Raw genomic sequence first — 20483 nt, forward strand, 5'->3', positions numbered from 1 at the left:
TAGATAAGCAGAGAGATGGACTGGGCATTACCAGCCACATAAACATGAGGGTTCCAGAAACCCTCAGAGCTGGCTGGCCATTGTAGCTGGAAGGGTATGGAGACAGCTTTAGGACACAGAAATTACATCTGCTTGTCCTGCTTTTCCCTAAGTGTTGGCTCATGGCTTTTTCCACACGAGGAGGATACAGACAGCTGCTGCTGCGCATCAGTCGAGATTCTTCATCATCAGCTGAGCCCCTCGATCAGCAGTGGAGATAGGGAAGGGCTTTGAGGGGAAGCCACGTGAGGAGTGACTGAGGTCACTTGGCCTGTTTATTCTGGAGGAGACTGAGGGCAGAGCTCACAGCAGTTTACCTCTTCCTTAGGAGGGGACGCAGAAGGACAGGTACTCCAGTGACAGGACCTGAGGGAATGGCCTGAAGTTGCGTCAAGGGAGGTTTTTGTTGGATTTTAGGATAAAGCTCTTTACCCAGAGGGTGGTTGGCACTGCAACAGGCTCCCCAAGGGAGTGGTCACAGCACTATGCCTGCCAGAGTTCAAAACGCGTATGAACAATGCTCTCAGGCACATGGTGGGATTTTTGGCTTGAGCTGTGCAGGGCCAAGAGCTAGACTCGATGATCCCTAAGGGTTTCCCTACACATTCCTTGATTCTTACGCTAGCACACCAGAACCTGTCCGAGCACTCCAGCGAAGACGCATCCAGGGCGTTCCTCCCCCATCGAGTTCCCTCACCTTTCGGGAGTGAAACAAAAGCCGGAAAAGAAGAGACGCTAAGCAACAAAGCCCCGCGCCCGAGCGCAGCCCGGCCGGCCGCGGGCTTCCCCTGACGCGTCCGTCGTCACTGGGCCCTGCCCCGGCGGGACGGCCCCGCCCCGGCTGAGGCGCCGCCGCCGCCCGGTGTCCGCGGGGCGGCATGAGGAGAGCTGGGGGCGGCTGCCGGGGCCGCCATGTCGCTGCTGTGCGTGCGAGGTGAGCGGGGCGGCGGCGGAGCGGGGGAACACGCCTGGGCAGGGTTTGGCTTTGTCCTGGGTGAAGTGGGTTCCAGCCTCCCTGGAGCGGGGACGGGCGTGCCGGTGCCTCCCGCCTGAGCCGCGGGCGGCTGCGGCCCGGGCCGTCACCTGCACCCCTGGGCCGGAGGTGCCGCATGGCGAGGGAGCAGGTGCGGGTCCAGGAGCGGCGGTCCCGGCCGGGGAGGTCCGGAGCCCCGGGAGGAGCCGTGGCTGACTTTGGGAGTTGGCTCGGACACGAGTTGAATTGTGCAGTGAACGGCGCGGGCAGGAAGCAGGCTGCTGTCACTCGGTATACTCGCCTTGGAGCGTGCATTGTTATTTCACATACATTCCTAATTACCTCCTCATCCTGCTATCGAGCCTCGTCCCCCTGCTGAACAGGTTTCGGGAAGCCGGCACTTTCTCTGCACAGTGGATTATAGTGCTGTCTCCGCTTTCCCATTTCTTGCTGCCTTGTGCTGAAAAAAATAATGATAAAGAAATCCGTGGGGGAAACCATCTGCCAGGGCTCACGCTGCTGGGACGTGTCTCCCTGCACTGAACGCCGCGGTCACCGGGCGTCCCCGAGCGCAGCCGTGCCCTGCGGCTTAGAAGTGTAGTTTTAATGTTCTCAGCTCCTTTGCCAGGAATGATAAAAAAACTGGCACCGCTGGCAGTTCAGCTCTTCTTTTACACACACGGGTTTATGGATAACAGCTCCTTATCCAGCTGCTCGTCACTCTTTTGAGTCAAAAGCCCTGTGTCGATCGATGGTGGTGTAAGATGCCCAACAGAGCATCTTGAGATGTGTTCTTTTGGGCAGAGCACTGTTTTTGGGCAGTGTTTCTGAATTAAGCTTCAGCCCTTTTGTTAAACACAGGTTGTGTTTAAAGGCTTATTAGAGGTGCCCAAGTGCAAAGTTTATCTTAAATATGCTTTTCATACACTTCTGTGTAAACTGTGAAGTGCAGACTTGTCTAGCCCATTTTAAAGGTTTTGCCAGAATCTCTTCATTGAAGCTGAGTCTTTACTAGCTGAAGGATGCCTGTGTGTATTACAAGGTTTCTTTTAATTCTTGTTGGTGGTTCATCCTCAACCAACTCAAAGAGTGTCCTTTAAAGTAATATGGGTTTGATACCACTTGAAGCTGATTGTCTTAAGAATGTATTTAAACACCTTTTGTGAGGAATAGTGAAAGAACGGGAAGTGAATGATTGAGCTGCTGAAAGTGTCTTCTGTTTTCAAGGTGTTATTTGTAGAGTTTTTAGGACGAAAGCATTTCAGGAGGCTGGAATGGTGTGCTCTTGTGTTTCATTTATTTTTTGTGTGAAAAGCTAAATAAGAAATTTGAGGTGGCTGGTGACTTTGTGTGAAGAATTACTGTGAAAATTTTATCTTCCATTTCCATCTGCTGTGTGAAGACAGTAGAAGACACCAGCATTCATTTAAATCGATGATACTGAACAACTTTATTATAACATTGCAGAATGTAGTCAATTTACTAAACGTCAAGAAACGTGTTTTCTGAAATAGGCATGACTGAAAGGATGAGCTGATGAGATCTCACAAGAAGCAACCATCTAACATGATATGGAAGCATGTTGTGGTGGAGCAGTGTGTAAAAGAAAACAGATATCAGGAGCTGAGATAAAATAACAGGGGCAAGGCGGCTTTATTAATTGTTACTTTTTTAAAAAAGCCCAACAAAATGGCACTTCTCTTGATTCTTTTACTTTTCCACTGAAAGGAACTAAACCTGCTGAGATAGCAGTGAGCTTGTTAGTAAGAAAGTTGGAAAAACTGTGGTTTTTTCTATTCAAAAATGGTACACATATAAGACTACATAGTAGTGTGGGGTTGGATGGTGTAGAGCTGAGACTAACAAAGAAAGACAACAAAAATCCCCATGGAATAAATGTAGGTGATTGGGACATTTAATAGTACCTGGATTGCAGTTTTACATATAAAGGAAAGTGTGAAAAAAGCCATAAGTGTCAGCGTCACTAGAAGCCTGCCAGTCAGAAGGATAGTGTTTTAATTTATTGATTTATTTTTCACCCCCCTTGAATTGTACACATTAATAGTGTTTTTAATGAATCGCTAATCTAAAACAGTGCTCAGTGTTTGTGACCAAACATGTCTGGGTGCTGCCTTTGTTGCTGAAAGACCAGCTAGCTTACACGTCTTCTTGATGTCAAGTGCTACATTTATTTTACTTTCTTAGAGAACAAATAATTTTTTGTGTGTGTGTGTTGGTTTTTTTTTATTTTCCCCCCTTTGTTTATTTGTTTTGATTTGTTGTTTGTTTTATTTGTTGCTATTTTATTATGTGGCATTTTTTGTTTGTTTCTTTGGTGTAGTTTGTTTGCTTTGTTTTGTTTTTTTCAGAATCATTGAGCTGTATCTGCCATAGAAATAGGAAACACCTGACAGAAAATCTAAGCTCAGAGGAATTGTGGGTCTGGGCTTGTCTGCTACAGTTCAGGGGATGTATGAAACAAACCAGTGGTAATGGGCTGTTGTAGGAGCAAATTAAGGGATTCTTTTGAAGCAGGAAAATACGCAGTGTGTGTAAGTGAAGTGAAGGAGAAAAGAAATCCTGAATATTACATGATTGAGGCTTTTAGGAGACTTCTTCGTATTTTGATTCCACTGCTTAAGTGCAAGAGAGGTTGCATACACTCCTGTTCAGAGCAGCTGTGTCTGGATTATGTCTGATAATCTTCTCTTGGCATAGTTTGCTTTATTAGTTTGCATTTAGTGTTGTATTTGTGAAAATAGTACATATTAAATAAAACTAATCCCAGGGAAGCAGTCTAGTTTTTCACATCAGTCTTGCATTGTTAACTTTCTTGGCTTTCTCTTGTAACTGTTGATTTTACTCACATCTAAAGTAGATTAAATTTATTTTCCTGATCTTTCCTGTCTCCTGTCTTGGTGATGGGAATAACTGCTGTCTCAGCACAGCTTGCAGGGGTCATAGCAAAGTGGACCCTGCTGAGGCTGGATCACTCGGTCACTGGCTGTGTTTGTCATTGTCCTGACACATAGTTCATGCCCTTTCACCTGCTCACTTTTATTGCGTCCTTCTTTGTCCCCAGCCCTTGCTATCTCAAGACTGATGGTTCTCTTCTAGTTTTTCTCCTCTCTGCCTCATAGCAGCTTAAGCTGTGTCTTCACTGTCGCTGTATTCCAAAGTGTTTGACCTGCCTGGTCCACCTGATAATTATAATGCCAAGGATGTTGCCAGTGGGGTTCTTCCCTCATCCCTGTGCACAGTACCTGACTTAGTCCCATAAGGTCATAGTGCTTTTGTGTAATGTGCCTTTATCTTGGGGCCTGATCCACAATATCTGTGTGAGATTTGGCTGCCAGAGTTATATGGAAGAATGACTTGGGTGAGCTCTTGCACTCTAGAATTTCAAGTTGACTGCTGTATGAAATGACATTGTGTGGAGTTTAGGAATGATATTTTTTTGTTTGCCTAATGTTTATCTTGTGGCTCCGCTGAAGAATTAGAAGAGCTTGTGACATTTTCGTCAAAACAGCTGGAGTGTTGGAATACCACTCCGAGAACTTAGCTCTCCATCCCTGTATTGCCAGAAAAAATTGAGTTCCAGTACTGAGTTGAACTGTGTTGACATTGAAGTAAAAGAAGCAAAGAAGGAAAATGGAAATAGATGTTAATGATAAAAGAAATGAAAACATGTTCAGTCTTGTGGTGTACTTGGAAATACCTATAGCTACAAGTGGCCAAGTCTCAGGAACTTCTCTTTAAAGGACTTCTCCCCGCCTTGATGTAATGGCCTCAAGTTACCTCAGTGTTCTCTGAAAGACTGAATGCAGTGCCTCCAGCTTTCTGTTTTGACTGTTCTGAAATGGTTGTAGAATTGAAAAAAAACAAAAACTATCCATCTTTTTGTAGGTCAAAATGATGAGGAAGAGAATTGAACATTAAAAGTAGTAGCAGAAATGCAAAATTATAACACTAGGATATTAAAATAACATAATGATTCATTTAGAATTTGCTGTGTGACTATTACTCCATTTCTCTAGTTGTCCTTAGTCAGGAAGTTACCAGTGTAGGTAGTGTTGGAGCAAAATAAGTGCATTAGAAATTTGGGTAATAAGGCTAAGATAGAAGTATTGTCTACTAAAAGAGCATTTTTTTGTGTTGAGAATTAAGTTTGAGGTTTGAGTTCTCTATTGAGAGAGCTTTTAAGATTTCTAGCTTTTTCTGTTGTTCCATAAAACCTGCAAACCATGTCTGGCTTTTGATGCACGGGTGATCATTTGAATTCCTGTTTAAAATCCTCACTCTTTCAGCTTTGGGCACTGTTGCTGCAAGTTTCAACAAACAGTGTGGAATCTACTCTTTAGGTGTTTAGGGGACTATGAACTACTTGAAACCTCCCTATATTTCTCAGTGGATGAAGGGAAGGTACAGACATTCCTCCTGAATTTGAATAGTGTCTGCCTCCTTCTTGCTCTCATGGTGTACTCTGAGCTGACTCCTTCAGTCTGGGATCCGCCAGGACGAACTTGTTAAAGTTGTTATTAGCATACTCTTTTAATATGCAATAAAGTGATGCATTTAATCTAAATGCTGAAAGAACCTAATTTTAAACTCAGCCATCCAAGATCTACTTGTGGCTTGCAGCTTACACAGCATCATTGAAAGTCCAAGCAAATTAAACTGCTTTTTTAATCCAGGACCTTATTTCAAATACTTGACTTGAATGCATGTGAAATGCGTTTGTCTGATGGCAAATCATCTTCCTATATATTTCCTTTGAAATTTCTTCCTGGATATTTTTTTGTGCCTTGTGGTCAGATTTTACTGGTTGTTTTGAAAAATACTTTAATCACTCCATAAAAGCTGTTCTTGCTGCTCTTCCAAGAGATCTTGAACTGGAGGGATGTGTCTAATAACTCTTTCTCTGTTGCTTTTTCATTCTGATAATTCTCTATGTGGTCTTGCAAACAGATTTGGAGCTGCTGTGAAAGTGTGCAGGGTCTTCACTAACTCTGCCTCTTTCTTACGTTAGAGCTTACTGGTTAATACCTGGCATTTTCTTGGTGTGGAAGTGTATGTAAGCTGCTTGCTGTTCTTGCCTCCTGTTTGATAGAACGATTTCTGGAGTCAGGAGTTTAAAAGGTTTCTCTTCAGCACTTGGATTTGCGTTTCTTTACTGCCTTTACTTTCTGACAGTGCTTCAAAAGTTTGTTTAGTAGTGAAATTGCATTTAATATTGTTGTGTTGGTCTAATCATTGTTGAATAGAGAACTAAAATCTGCTTTACTTGTATTGTTGATGTGTTCTTATCTGTGCCTGCTTTAGCCATGTTTACCAAGAGCTTTGCTGAAGGGTTGTTTTGCTTGTAAACTGTCACCTGTAAAATTTGGTAGATGCTTTCTGTGACACAGATTCCTATTCCATAGGTATATCCTGGGCATTTGGATCAGCTCTCTTTGCATTTAGAAAGATTTGAGATGGATTTTCTTTTCTCTTAGGCTCTCCTTATACCTGACTAGGCTACTGTGCATAATTCTGCTTTTATTATTTGCCTTTTGACTGGCCTCTGTGTCCTGCTTGGTTTTGTGTAAGTGGCAAATGCCCAGTTGAGAAAGAGTGAAATATGGCAGGCTTTGGAGCGGGCCACTGGCCACTGATCATGGCCAGCCTCTCAAGTGACTATCTGTTGCTGTTTCACTGGATACCTGCCATGCTATGTAATTTTTCACTTTGCTGAGACACTGTTCTACGCTAAATGAGTTGCGTGGTACAGAAAATTCCGTGTGTGTAAGTTTGGATCAGTCTTTCCAAGCTGGTGCTGAATAGTAGGCATCTTTTTTTTAACCAGAACTTCAACTCCTTAGACATTTCAGACATTTGTCTGGAGTGCTCAGTAATCTGTAAGTACCTGACCTCCTACAGGTTGTGCTCTGAGAGTCACCTTGGGTGTCATACTCTGCTCTTCTTGGAGCCTCTTTTCTGATCTCTCTGGATGCATTTAAAACAAAGGTCACTGGGCTACTTCAATTACACGCAAGTTGCAGTTTTTTAGACCTTCTCATTTTTATTACTTGCACATTGAATATTTAACATTATCTTCACTTGCCATGGGCTGGAAAGTACCTGATCTCACAAGTGCTTGCTTCTTCCTGAGCATGTGGCAGATGTTTATGGGATGCTTAATGCTTTTTCATCAGCAGCAGTTAAATCAGCTGATGAGTTGGGAGGGCAATACACTTGTTGGTGTTTTGTCTCTATTCAGATTTTTTGTTAAGTCTCTTGCTTGTCTGTGCATTTAACTTTCTACATCTTGGGCCACACAACCTGTGTCAGTACAGTTCCTTTCTTGTATTTTACCATGGCTTTATAGCTCTTTGAGGTGGAGTGGAATTTAGCTGTCCTTCTTGCTTGAGGAGAAGTGGCTTTTTGGTCCCCTGGAAAACACCTAATAAAAGATTCCTGAATCTGATTATGATGGTTTTGGTTCATATTTATTCTTCTTAGTCAATTGGTAGTAATTAGTCTCAACATTATGAAATTAACTCCCTCTAAAATGTCCCTTGTGTATTGCTAGGGATTGTTTTTGGACAGCCCATGTTTTATTTGATTTGATCACAGTTACTGCAGGTAACTATTAAATAATTGCTTTGTAGAAGAAAATGGGAGTGGTGATCCAAAACAGTTGTTCTGCCTGTTTAACAGTTGTTGAGTTGGAATGCTATTTGCAAGTTTTGAAAGAACTGAAGTAGTACTGGCAGGCATATGAGCTCTTCAGCATTCCTCTGTTTAACTGTCTTTATATGAGTACAGCTGTCTTCTGTGATGAGCAGATTTCAACTAAATACATTATGAAATACATAGTGTGCATCTATATGTCTATTTCAACTGGGAAGAAAGCTTCAAGTCTAATCTGGATTTTAAAAAAGCCCCAGAAATCTCTGGTTGATAATTTAATGAAAAGATGCCAATGTGATTTACTTGGTAAACATCTAACACATCTCTAAGACATTAGAGACATCTAACTCCTTCACCAGCCTTTCAAAACAGATTTCTTACCATCCTTTTAAGTTATTTTCCCCATTATGAACTTTGAATAATTGAATAATTACACTTAAAAACAACAAAATGTTGAGTACCTACAGATCTTAGCAGCCTTTCCCTCCTTGTGTAGCCTGGACTGCAAGAGACCAGCTGTGGCTAGAGGATCAAGTTAGATGATAAGTCCTCAGCTGAGGAATTTTTTGACTGATGCTGGTTGAACTTACTAAACACCATATTATAGCTTGGATTCATGTCCTGCTGTTGTGGAAAGTGGCAAGGAATCAGAGCACAGTACTGCCTGCAATGCTGCCTCTCTGATAGCTACGTGTGGGCATCCTAAAAATGAAAGGGAATGCTGGCAACTAATGGTTCTGAGTTAGTTTGTGTTCCCTCTGCCATACTGCTCTCAAGTGCATGTTCATCCTTTTGTTAGATGAGTTGGGGTGAGCTTTGGACAGACCTGTGTGGGAGGTGGGTCCATGTGTTCAGCATGGAAGCATATGCTGAGAGAGGTTCAGTTCATGGAAACCCTGTGCTGAGAGAAAATTAAATTGGGGCAGTGTCAGATATGAGTAAATGTTGTCTGCTTTGTTTGCAGGATCTAATTTTGTTGGCCACACTTAAATTTGTAAAAATCTTTAAATTGCTGGGCAGGATGCGTGGGGTAGGCACTATGTTAAAGGAATTTAAAATCCTGATTTTGTTCCCTTGCCTGCGTTTGGGGAGTTGGAGCATTAAAAAACATAAAGAAGATATGGCTTTTCAACAGCTTTGTTCTGACCTCAGTTTCTTGATGCTCTTCCTTGCAGTTGAACATACTGTATAAATGGAAAGTGAATTGGACTGGGATGTCTTGTCTGATGAAGGATAAGAGGAGGTGTCTTGTTCAGGATAATCTCTAGCCTAAATCTGTTGGCGAGTTTGAAAAGAAATTTGGCTTCAAGCCTTGACTGTGTCCCTTTAAGGAATACTGGTTTTAACCTTATTACTTAAAGCTCTTGTGACTTAACTCTCTTAAATCTTTACAACCTAAATGCTCTGCTAAACAGACTCCAACATTTCCATCATAGAGACCTAATTATTAGGTATAAAATAACTGCAGAATTATGCTTCTGAGTACTGGCACACTTCTATTTTGTCTGCTCAGGCCAATGTAGTAATACTCAGCTTAAAGAACATCATCCAGAAAAAAAACCCCAACATGCTTTGTCCCTTCACTTTTGGGTTGCTGCTCTGTTCAGGCAAAATCTGCACCATATAACCAACCTGCTGTTGTCTTTGTTGGTATCTGCTGAAAGGATTTTGGATCTGGTGCTAAATGTGGTGGCCCATGAAAGCCTTCACTTTTCTGAGCTGTTGTGGCAGCACAATGCTGCAGTCCATGTGCCAAGGATTTAGGCGTGCTTGGATAAGGCAAAGAGAGCTGTGAAGGAGCAGCATCACCTGGAACATGTTCTGAAGGATATGTAGAGCTTTTATCCAGTGTCATTACCAAACTCCATTTTTCCCAATCCTTAAGTACTGGAAGGGCAAATAATATAACTTAGTAATAGCATCTCCAAGCTAAGGAAAGGCACACCAACTTCTGCTGTTCTGATGCTAAAGTTAGTAAACCACTTCAGCATAAAAACCAGAAATTCATCACATACAATAATCAGCATAAAGCTGATGAATATGTAAATACTGAATTTCTAGATAGAAACCTATTAGAGACATTTTCCTTTCCTAAAGACTTCTATAAACTTCAGAACAGGTTTTCAGAAAATGTCCGGGGACTTCAGATTTTCAGTACCTGTCGTTATTCGCTTGTAGTTATCAAATACTCTTCTGTTCCAACAACCTCAGTCCTTTGCAAACAGAGTCCTTGTGGAGTGTTTTAGCTGCAGTTACGGACTGGAGAGCTACAAATCCTTGTTGAGCAAATCTTCAGTAATTATTTCTTCATATAGGGCCAGGAGTACCAGACACACAGTGCCAAGGTAGTTTGTCAGCTTTGTGTGAGGAAGGAATTTGACTGCTCTGTAAACGATTACACACATTGCAGAAAATTGTTGTTCCCCTTCCAAATTTCATGTGTTACTCTTCATTGTAAGATTTCTTTAAAGGCAACCAGGTGGTATTCTTCAGGAGATGGTTTGGCCTCGTCATGCATGTGGCTTGGCTTTGTGAGTCAGAGAGGTCATAAATTACTAGAAAGCTGAGATTGCCTTTGTTTTTGGATTTGGGATTTCTAACCTTACCAAAATCATAATGCCATTTCCATGTTTTTAAATGAAGCTCTCAATATTCTGTGATCCAGACATCCCCCCAGTCTTGAGCTCTGATCTGAACCTAAACTTGTAGTGTGTGTCTTGAATTTGGCATGCAATGTGGACATGGATTGGTAGGACGGGAAAAATGGACATGAAACAGTAGTTTTATTTCAGCCTTTCCCACCTGGTATAACTTGCTACATGTGCAGAATTTTATTAGATTTTGACCTGTCAAATTGAGTGAGTGGAGTCTGTGTATGCTCCATTTTAGTGGAAGATTTTTTGAGGAGATTAACTGCTTAGAAACTCCATAGTTATAAGGCCAGAATGGCTTGTTGTAATCATCTAGTATGACCCTCTGTAGTACATAGTATTTTTTAAATGTAACCTAGAGTCTTAACAGAAAAAGATCAGATTCTGAACTGAAATTGATGAAGGATTTTCTATGGTTCTTGGTAGCTTTATGTTGATTACCATATGAGATGAATTTCTGCTTTTTATGCTGAAGTGGTTTACTAGCTTCGGCATCAGAACAGCAGAATCTGGTGTGCCTTTCCTTAGGCTGGAGAAGCTATTATGAAAGTTGTACTCCTTGCCCTTCCAGTACTTAAGGATTGGGAAAAATGGAGTTTGGTAATGTCTGTTATTAGAGTAGAGGCAAGTGGATGTTGTATTATGAGTAATCTGACTGTAATGACAAATGTTTACATATTTTTCCATGGTTAAAAGGAGATCAAGACATGCCATGCCTTAATAGATCCCAGTGTTAAATCACTGTATTGTTACACTTTTGTTTGGTGGGAGGAGTGTGGTTTACCAGGGCTTGAGCGACAGACCTTTTACTTCTGTTGTAAACTTTAGTTTGAAGTTACTGTTCTGTATAAACGTGACACTTTAGTCAAAGATGTAGAAATGTGCTCAGGCTGTATTGGAGGAGAGTAGCTTGTGACAGAAATTTAAATATATATGAGTTTACCCTGTGCTTGCTTCCTGGGGGCCTGCATTGTACATTTCTTTTTCCTCACAGAATGTCGTGGAAGCTGCAGATGAAAGTGGGATTACTGGATCCATGACAAGTGCTACAGTTTCATGAAGTAAAAAATGTAAAACATTTGAATTAGTAGTGTTGAGTTAGTTTTCCTAGAGGGTGCAAACACATTTGTGTTACAAAGCAGGATGGGAAGCTTGTGGCTGAAGTGATGGGAAGGGGGCTGTTAGTTTAGGACTCAGAACTAGCCCCCAAAGGGTTAGCAGGAGTCACGAGGAGTGGGAGTTATGAGGGGAACAGAGGTGTTGGAAGGGCTTTCCTACTCTAGAAAGAGAGGAATAGAGGTGACTGGGAAAATTCCACTGTGGTTTGGTGATGCAAAATTGTAAAGCAGCATTAGTGTGGATAAAAGAGAACCAGCTGGGCTGAAATTGCTTTGGGAAGAGCTGATAAGAGATTTTGCTGTGATAGCACAAGAGATCTACTGCACGTAGTCCAGGATTTAAATGTGGTAAAAATCTCATAAACATGGTTAGAGCAAAATATTTAAATATTTCTGGCTGTTCTCACTGTGAAAGACTGACTCCCCACACCAGAGAATATATCCTGTTGGTTGTTCCTGGGGTACAGGGAGCTGTGTTATCTGACAGTTTCACCATCAGACAGTGACTAAAGCCATAAAACTGATGGAGTGAACTGTAGATGTGACTTTGGAAGGCACAGAAGATGCTTCAGGGAAATTGGACGTGGAAGTGAACTTGGTTTGAATGATCACAGCTGAAGCTGAGTTAAGGTAAACAGATGAACATGTAGGTTAGTAATTGTCAAGCCTCCAGGGAAGCTGAAGAAGCCTTTTGGTGAAGTGAGGAGGTTGGATACAGAGGAGGGCAGGAAATTCAGGGAAGCTACAGGGGTAAATATTAGCATCTCAAATAACAGAAAAGACTCCACCTAGGAAATTACCCCAGAGCTGATGATTCACCTGTTCATTACGTCAGGATATGCTGAGCAAACAGAGAACCTCTGAGAGGTGTGGGCAGAAAAACAGTTTGTAGAGGAAGGTGTATGTTGAGGATGAGAAAGTCCAAGGCTAAGGCAGGGGCTTCCACCTCAGCAGACAAGGTGGGATCTTGCAAGTGGTAGTAAAACAGGTAACAGAAGGTGCTTTGGTCACATGAAAAGCAGAAACAGCTAGCCTCCACAGGGTGAGGAATCAGAGTTCTGTGCATAGGGACAGGGAAGTGTAAAGATGGACTGGGTATGGTCCCTGGACTATAGGAATTGTTTCTTATGGAACTGAAAATAATGCATAAGAGTAGGAGAAAAGATTTTGTATCTTGCATTTGAGTGGTAGTGTGTAGCGCAGAGTGCTGAAACATGCAACACTTTAAATCTGAATTCTGCCTGCAGAAGTTTAACTGTGGGTACAAACTGTGGGTACAAACATCACCTAACTGGAGAGGAATAGATGTGGTTTCTGTGGAGAGGCGGGAAGATCAAGGAGATGAGTGATAAATGTGGGTCAATATGGATCTTGACTTCAAAAGCAGGTGGGACTGTGACAACATGGAAAATTTAAAATAAACTGTTAGGAGAGAATAAGAAATTTTTTTTAGACAGGTAGAAATGATGTGGAAGGGTATTGTATGGCACGGGTTTGTGAGAGGAAAATTGTTCTGGGCTAGCTTCTTGTTTCTACATGAAAGCGTGCATCTACTTGTACTTTGGTAATATCTCACAAATCCTATAGCAGATTTCTTTTTAAAGAAAATTGGAATTGGCAAAAGATGTATAAAGAGTATAAGGAGCTGGCTGTAACAGAAGCTAGTAATGTTGCTAAGACTAGTGGGAGAAGCAGATATATGTCTTCCACTTGTGTCATGGCAAGAAAGAATACAAATGTGTGTGTCAAAGCCATTCTTAAGAGAAGTCCTAATTACATAGTAAATTTTGAAGCAAATAAATATAATGCAGGAAGGACTCAGTGACCCCTGAGGAGAGTGAGAATGAAAATGAGTTAATGTTCTGTAAAAAACTACACACTTGGAGGCAGATGACAAGCATTGCTGAGAAATGTGAAACTTATTGTAAGGAAAGATGTTGGGGAGTCCTTGTGTCTCCGCACCATACTTGTAAACAGAAGCTGATGAGATCTGTGACTTGTGTCATCAGGACACAAGGAAACATCAGGAAATTAAACATGGAGTGAGGAAAAACATGGAGAGGGCGAATAGTGTTGACATAAGATACAGAAGGCATACACGTGCCATTAATTAAAGTGTTAGGTGGAAAGTAGGAATGATTTTGAATGGTTTAAGTGGTCCAGGTGTTGGGAGAAGCAGCATTAGAGTTGGACCCTTCCAGTCTTGTGATCCTCACTGCACTAACTTTTGCAGCAAGTTACTGTTCTGACAACTAATTGCTATAGACAAACTGTATATTAAGGTAAAATTTTGATGTAGCATCTTCCTTATTTATAAACATTAATAATAAGGAAAAGAACCTACCTGTGAAGGAACTTGCTTATACTCAATTCTTACCCAAGGCTGTTTATTTTGGTTAATGATTTTGATTCTTATTTAACCTGGTGTATTTTCACCTTATTGTTTATGAAAGTCCAAATGCAAGCAAGCAGCATGGCTTTCAGGAGAACAGTCTTGGGCACACTCCTTGTCGGTAGCAAAACTTTCTTATGATACAGTTCTTTGTATACATGCTGTTTTGAAACAGTATTTTGAAAAGTATTGGCAGGTAAATGCTAATGAGTTTGTAAGGTGTAGCTCTTTTAGATGGCAATCTATCTGACTGTCCTATTTTTGCAATTTGTGGGTGTCCTCCAGGAACCAGTATTGTCCAAGCAGTTTGTGAATATGAAGATTAAAATCAGACTGCCAGAGGTATAGTTTGCCTACAGTGGTTTTTTTATTAGGTTTCCTGTTCCTGCCTACAATCTCATTCAGTTACACCATAACTCATACCCTAACAAGTTCTACTCTTTCTTAATTGTTACAGTCAAACTTATTTCTGTCTCCTAGATACTAATATTTTTTCTGGTTTGTGAAGCCAAACAGGTAAATATTAAGTAGCATAATAATAAGATTTTATTAATATTTTACTTTTAAATATTTTTCATGCTAGACCAATCTTCCTTCATTATTCAGTGTGCAAAACACAGGTGCTGTTTTTCCTGGAAGCTTATTATTTACTCTAGCATGATGGGATGTTTTTGCTTAAAAAAATATATATAAGAATTTACTGAATCCACCACAAATGTGCTGTTGCTTTATTTTTGGGTTTCTCTTTTGGTGAATATGCTATACCACTGAAGTTGAACAGTGATATCTGTTAGTACCATTTTTTAATCTCTGTGCCTTTCAGGACAAGCTTGTGCTCAGTCCTGCTTCACAAGTAGCTGTGTTCCAGTTGGCTGAGTGCTTGCAATCCTGTAACTTAAATCGAAACTACCAGAAAATAGACCAAGGCTGTGATTAGGTGGCAGTCACTACTGGTGTGGTTAGTCAGCAACTCTTTTTTCCAGGGTGCATCTTGTTTACACTAAGTCTGAACAGGGAGTGTAGAAACCTGAGTCACTGGGGAGATGGTTCAGGTGACTTTTGTTGACAGGTGAAAAGCACACGCCAAAGGACAAGCACACAAGTGGGTTTGTTCTGTCATTTCTGCTCTTTCCTCTTTGGTACCACAGTACTTGTGTCTTCTAGCAGTTGTTACCTTGGCTGTGACCAGGCTGTGTGATTTGACCTAATAACTCTGGCAAGATTCTAGTAATTTAAGTGGCCTTTACCTCTGTGTACAATGTCTCAGCAGAAGCTGCATGGGCTCTGTGTCTTGGAAGAAATGATTCTGCAGAGAGGTGTATCTTTTTTCAGAATAAATACACCTACCCACCCCCCTCACACCTGAAGAAACCAATTTCTCCATTTGTCTGGTTTCTGAATTACTATTAAGGGTTTTTTGTTATATTTGGAGTTTTAAAATAATTTTTATTTGCTCTTTGGTTGTTTTTTTTTCCCCACTGACGCTTTTATTGTAAACTAGTTGAGCTGTTGCTTTGTCATCAAAGTCAGTTTACCAGCTCAGACTGGCTCCTAGCAGACTTGATACATTATCAGTCTATCTCTTTTCCTGCCTTCTGCTGCAAGGATATGGCTTTCATTATGCATATTTCCTTGGTCTTTGGCAGCTGGAGGCATATGTAACTTGCAGTCTGTTTTGTGTAAAATTTAGTAGTGTGGGTTTTGTTCCCTTAATCAATTAAGGCATTTCCAGTAACTTAAAATAATATATTTCTGCCACTAACTTAAAATAATTTATTTCTGAACCTTGCAGAATTTGAAAGAAGGGCATATTATGCCAGTGAAAATTGAAAGCCTCCTTTACTACTCTCTCCAGTAGTATATATCTTATACATATAAAATTTCTGTAAGATTTGGTTGATGTTTATTTTTTTTCCATGATAAAGCACAGATTCAGAAGTAGGATGCTGTCTTTTCTGATCATAAAACAGCTAAAAGTTCAGGAGAAATCAGTAACCTTTAGGGAACCCCTTAGGGCAAAGTACCAAAGCACCACCTAACAGAATGCATCTTCTGGGAGAGTCAGACACACAGTAACTCGCTCTAGTACACTGCACCCCAGCTGTTTTTTGACGAATAATATTAAAGCTGCAGGCGAATATTGGAGAGGCGTGGCAGCTTGGATTACTGCTTAGTTCACCTCTTGGTTGGGGAACCAGGTCGCCTGACAGAGCTGTCTGTGTTGCCAGCGTCAGGAGGATTAACCTTTTATAATCTCTGTGATTTGAATAAGAGATTTTGTTCCTGTCCTCACTGCTCAGTTCAAAGCAGCTGCTGAGCAGAAACTTCAGTGGCTCTTCAGAAATGTGTCTGTGTTGGTCAACTCAAAAAGAAAGAAATAGATGTTGCAAGGATTTCTCCTAGCTGTGCTTTTTAGCAACTGATTTAAATGTTTGTAGGGTAAATGTATGTAGGTGGATTTAGCTCTGGAATCAGGGAAGTTGGCTAAATCCTCAGTTTCCTTTTTGTTTGCAAGGTGTTCTGTTACACAAACAGTATCAAATCTATTTCTTCATCACCACACTCTGCTTCCCCAGCCCCTTGGAGAGCAAACTTTGGACAAAAGCAGAGTCTTGTAAGCACATAATAACAAAACTTCAGTCTGTGTTTGTTTTCCCACTTCTCAAGAAAAGTATAACTGATCCAGACCAGTCAGTTGGAGGTGATGCTCACCTGCCTGTGCTAGGTCATGCCCAAACCAGGAGGATTACTCAGTCAGCTGAGGTGTATGTGTTTGCCCTTGAGGACTAGTGGTGGTAGTAATAAGGTACTTAGCTCTCTGCTTAGAGCCCCACAACATTTGAAGGATTTTCTTTTGTTTATTGTGGTTGGGGAAGAAGCTCTTCAGTTTTAAAAAAAGCCAGACTCTGTTTGCTGTGTCAAACAGGTAGCAAAGCATCTTGCATCTTTGATAGTTCCTTTCTTCTTGACGCAGAGCAATATGGGTTTGCTTGTCTTGTCTACTTTAAAACATCCGATACTGCTGTCATGTGACAACAAATATGTATAGCAAAAAGGCTAGACTACGAAATAAGGTGTCTGAAGCCTGTATTTCCCCTTGCTTTTGAAGAAATACCAAAGTGGAATTCACCTGTAACTGCTGGCACCCTTAAGCATTGATTATGTAGGTGATAGAGGTGGTTTGGTGGTAGAAAAGACTGTATGAAACTACTTTCAAAAATGTCACCTGGGTCCTAAGCCTAGGGGCATATTAATTTCTAGAGTAGGTACTGCTGTATCATCATGTCATGCTCTTTTCTAGGATGAGATACAGGCTAATGGTGTTGTTTTGCAGCCCTCACTCTCACGGTATTGTTTCTCTTAGTACAAAGCCCTGCTGAAGGTGTAGAAGGAGCCCATTGGTCTGCAGGGCAGAAGACATCTGATTTGGGACCCAAGTGCAAGATGTCATTGATGTCTGGTGGTTTTTGGGACCTCTAGCATCTAATTTGAGCAGTGAGACTGTCAGACTTACTGAAGCAACTGATGTTTTGGAGGCAATGAATTACAAATCTGGCTGGCATTGTCATGGTGCTAGTAGAGGGAGACACAGTAACCAGAAGGCAAACACCTGCGAGACAGCAAAAAGGGTCTTTGTGGCACCTTGCTTTTGAATTCTTGTGTTGCTTGGTTGTGGTTCTTTGTGGAGAAATAGGACAGACACTTCAGAGCCTTTTCTCAGTGAAGAAAAATATATGAAGGTAGTTTGAATGGTCCACTCTGTCTCAGAGCTTGGGCCTTTGGCTCAGGCAAGTGACTGTTGAGGGGACAGCTAGGAGCAAAGTGAAATTCCAGGTACATATGAATGTGTCTGTGGGAAGGTTATAAAGGAGCAATGCACAATTCTGAATAAGCATCTGAGGATGCTGACTCTTGCCTTGCTAGAATTGACTTGTCAGTTTGCTCTGAGATCATGATTGTTGCTAGAGAAGTAGAAAAGGTGAGCAATGAGGTAAAGGGCTCTCTGCAGAGCAGTGTGCAGGCTGGAGGTACCTTGTACTCCAAGCACTGGCTGTGGGGCTCTTGAGAGCTGGAGCAAGCACTTTGTGCACAGCCTTTAAGGACAATAATGAGATGCATTGTGTAGAGGAAAGATTTTTGTCTGGGCACTGGGAGGCTGTCATTTCAGCAGGTCCCAGAGCAGACAGAAGATGGCTTATGATTCTTGATCCTTATTTTAAATAATTACCTGAAAGGTGACTTGAACTCAGGGGATTTTTTTTGTTTTGTGCTGGCTAGAGAAGTGTCCTGAGACTACTTGCCTGCCAGCTGAACTGGGAGACCATGCAAGCAGGAGAAAGGGGGTTAGATACACTCACAGCCTGGAAGAGCATCTGCAGTGATGGGAATTTCTGCAAGAGTATTCTGGTGTTGGGAATTCCACTCCTCAACTGCCACCTCTTCTCTCTCCTGCCCAGCGTTTCACCACACAAGCTGCCTGGATGTAGAAGCTTCTGCACTTTTTCTGGTTCCAAGTGTATTTAATGTAAAAACTGGAAAATATTTAATGGGCTGTTGACACTCTGGGTCCACTGGCAGTGCAGATCTGTTTCAGGAGGTTGTAAAGTTCAAGACCTGTATGTTCCTAGTTTTTTTTACTGCTTCCAGCATCTGATTCTAGCTTTCTTGGCTGTATGGTTCATGAATGCGCTTTTTTTTTCCCCCCCTCCTGGACAGAAAAAACAATAATATCCTACTTACTTCATCTGCTCTTTATCTGAAATCAATTGAATGCTTCCTACTGCCTTTCAGGAAGCTTTTTCTGGGATCAGCTGTAAGTAAACTTCTTGCAGCTTCTACTGCAAAGCAGAAGTTCCACTAAGTGCTAATGTTTAATGTAATAAAGATTAGAGCTGTGGTTTACCAAATAGCTTATCAATGTTTTAAGCATTTTATTGTTACGATCTCCTGAGGCATTTTTGGATAAAATGAATGTTTTAAAATGCAGATAAAATCTGCATGTTTTAAAATGCTGGATTTCTTCTGCAGTGCTGAATGGTCATGATGTATTATATGTAATTTGGCAGTGTATATATCCTGTTCTGTGCTAGCTTTTTAGTAAAATCAGCATATTTACTTAAAAGTTCAGAGATGAGGGTACTTCTGGGTTTTGAGACCTGTTATTTTGTGAGTCTCCTCCCTCCCTTCCTCTCTGTGAACCCTGTCCCAGTTGCTCTGCTTCAAATATTGTTTTCAAACCAACAAACAACAGCCTGACTTTGCATCCTGATACTACTTTCCTGAGAAATGCTAGTGTAATAATTTGGGAGAGCAGTCTGATGTGTGTGTCAAGGAAGGAATCAGTTACAGACCTCTTTAGTTTTCCTTTTGCATTTAGTCCTCTGTCACAGTTGCCTTCCACAAGTTGCATACATAGTTTGAGTTCCACTTTTTCTGTTCTGTAGTTCCCTAGTAAAATTGTTTGTGTTTGAGATACATTTATACATTTCATTTTTCTGTTCAAAACTCTTCACAGCTGCAATCCCCATATCTTCTGCAGCACTATATTTTATTTTTTTTTTAATTTCAGTAATGCTTGCTTCACCTGCGAATTTGTATTGGTGAAATAGTTCAAGGAGTATTTCAGGCCGGTGAGTTCTTGAGGTATGCAACAAACAAGAATACGTACAAAACCCTTCAGTTCAGGAAGTTGAAAACCCGTGTGATGTTAAGTCAGTATGTCAAATCAGATCTGGTAACAGATTAACCTGTAAACAAGACCCAGATGTGTCTCTTAACTGTCTAAATCTATTTTGTCATTGAATGTGTTTAGAAGTCTACTTGCATTAACTGCCTAGTACATTAAACCAGAATAGAAAGTAAATTGTCACCCCTTCTGTAGCATGAAATAACTTTTAGAAAAGTAGAACCTTTTAAAAGAAGGCTTCTTTTGCTGATGAGGACTGAGTTTTATTATAAAATAACCCCCACAGGTGAACAGCTCTTGCCAAAAGATTTGCAGTGTATCTGCTCCTCCAGGTACGCTGTGAGAATGTGGGGAATATGTGCAAATGACACAAAGGGTTTCCTACACAGTTTAAAATTATATAGTAATTTCGGTAGGAATGGAAGAAATTGAATGCTGTGAAGTTATGATGCAAGCTGAACTGTGTTGTATGAATTTACAAAGTTTCATGCAAAGCTTGAGTTGAAAAGCGACAATATTTGCAGGAGGTGTGCTTTGCTAAGGGGATCAGACTGGATGGTTGAGCAAAATATTTGTATGTATCTTTCATTTTATAACTGGACCAGCACAGTGTATTAACTGTGGGCTTTCTCAGGTTTGTGTAGATTTGCCATCTTACTGTCCCGCAAGCTCTCCCAAGTTCATGGGCATGAAATACTGGGGAATATCCAGTCACTGTGCAGTGTTGCTCTGATGTTCATGGGCTATGGCAGTAATAGAAATTTAGACAAAACTATTTTTTATATATATATGTATATATATATAGAGAGAGAGAGAGAGAGAGTCTATATATATATAGACTACAATATATATATATCTATATATCTATATATATATATCTTTTACATATAAATGTTATAAATGCTAAGCATTTTCTGCTTAGGTTTTAATACTTCGCTCATGGAAGTTCATC

General features: G+C 41.0%; 1 protein-coding gene across 15 annotated transcripts in view; it reads left to right on the top strand.

The window, feature by feature from the left end:
* The first annotated feature begins 329 nt into the window (after nucleotides 1-329).
* The window catches only part of UNC13B (unc-13 homolog B), a 207563-nt gene continuing 187409 nt past the window's right edge, over nucleotides 330-20483 (top strand). For 6 of the 15 annotated variants that reach the window (XM_038125514.1, XM_038125518.1, XM_038125519.1 and 3 more), the window contains exon 1: nucleotides 410-973. In XM_038125514.1, the coding sequence (XP_037981442.1) occupies nucleotides 952-973 (22 nt within the window). In that variant the 5' untranslated portion in view covers nucleotides 410-951. Of the gene's footprint in view, nucleotides 974-20483 lie in introns of all 15 variants that reach the window. The other 9 variants (XM_038125512.1, XM_038125516.1, XM_038125513.1 and 6 more) reach the window with 6 other exon arrangements.

This window comes from Motacilla alba, chromosome Z (genome assembly GCF_015832195.1).
Source record: "Motacilla alba alba isolate MOTALB_02 chromosome Z, Motacilla_alba_V1.0_pri, whole genome shotgun sequence".
Taxonomy (NCBI): domain Eukaryota; kingdom Metazoa; phylum Chordata; class Aves; order Passeriformes; family Motacillidae; genus Motacilla; species Motacilla alba.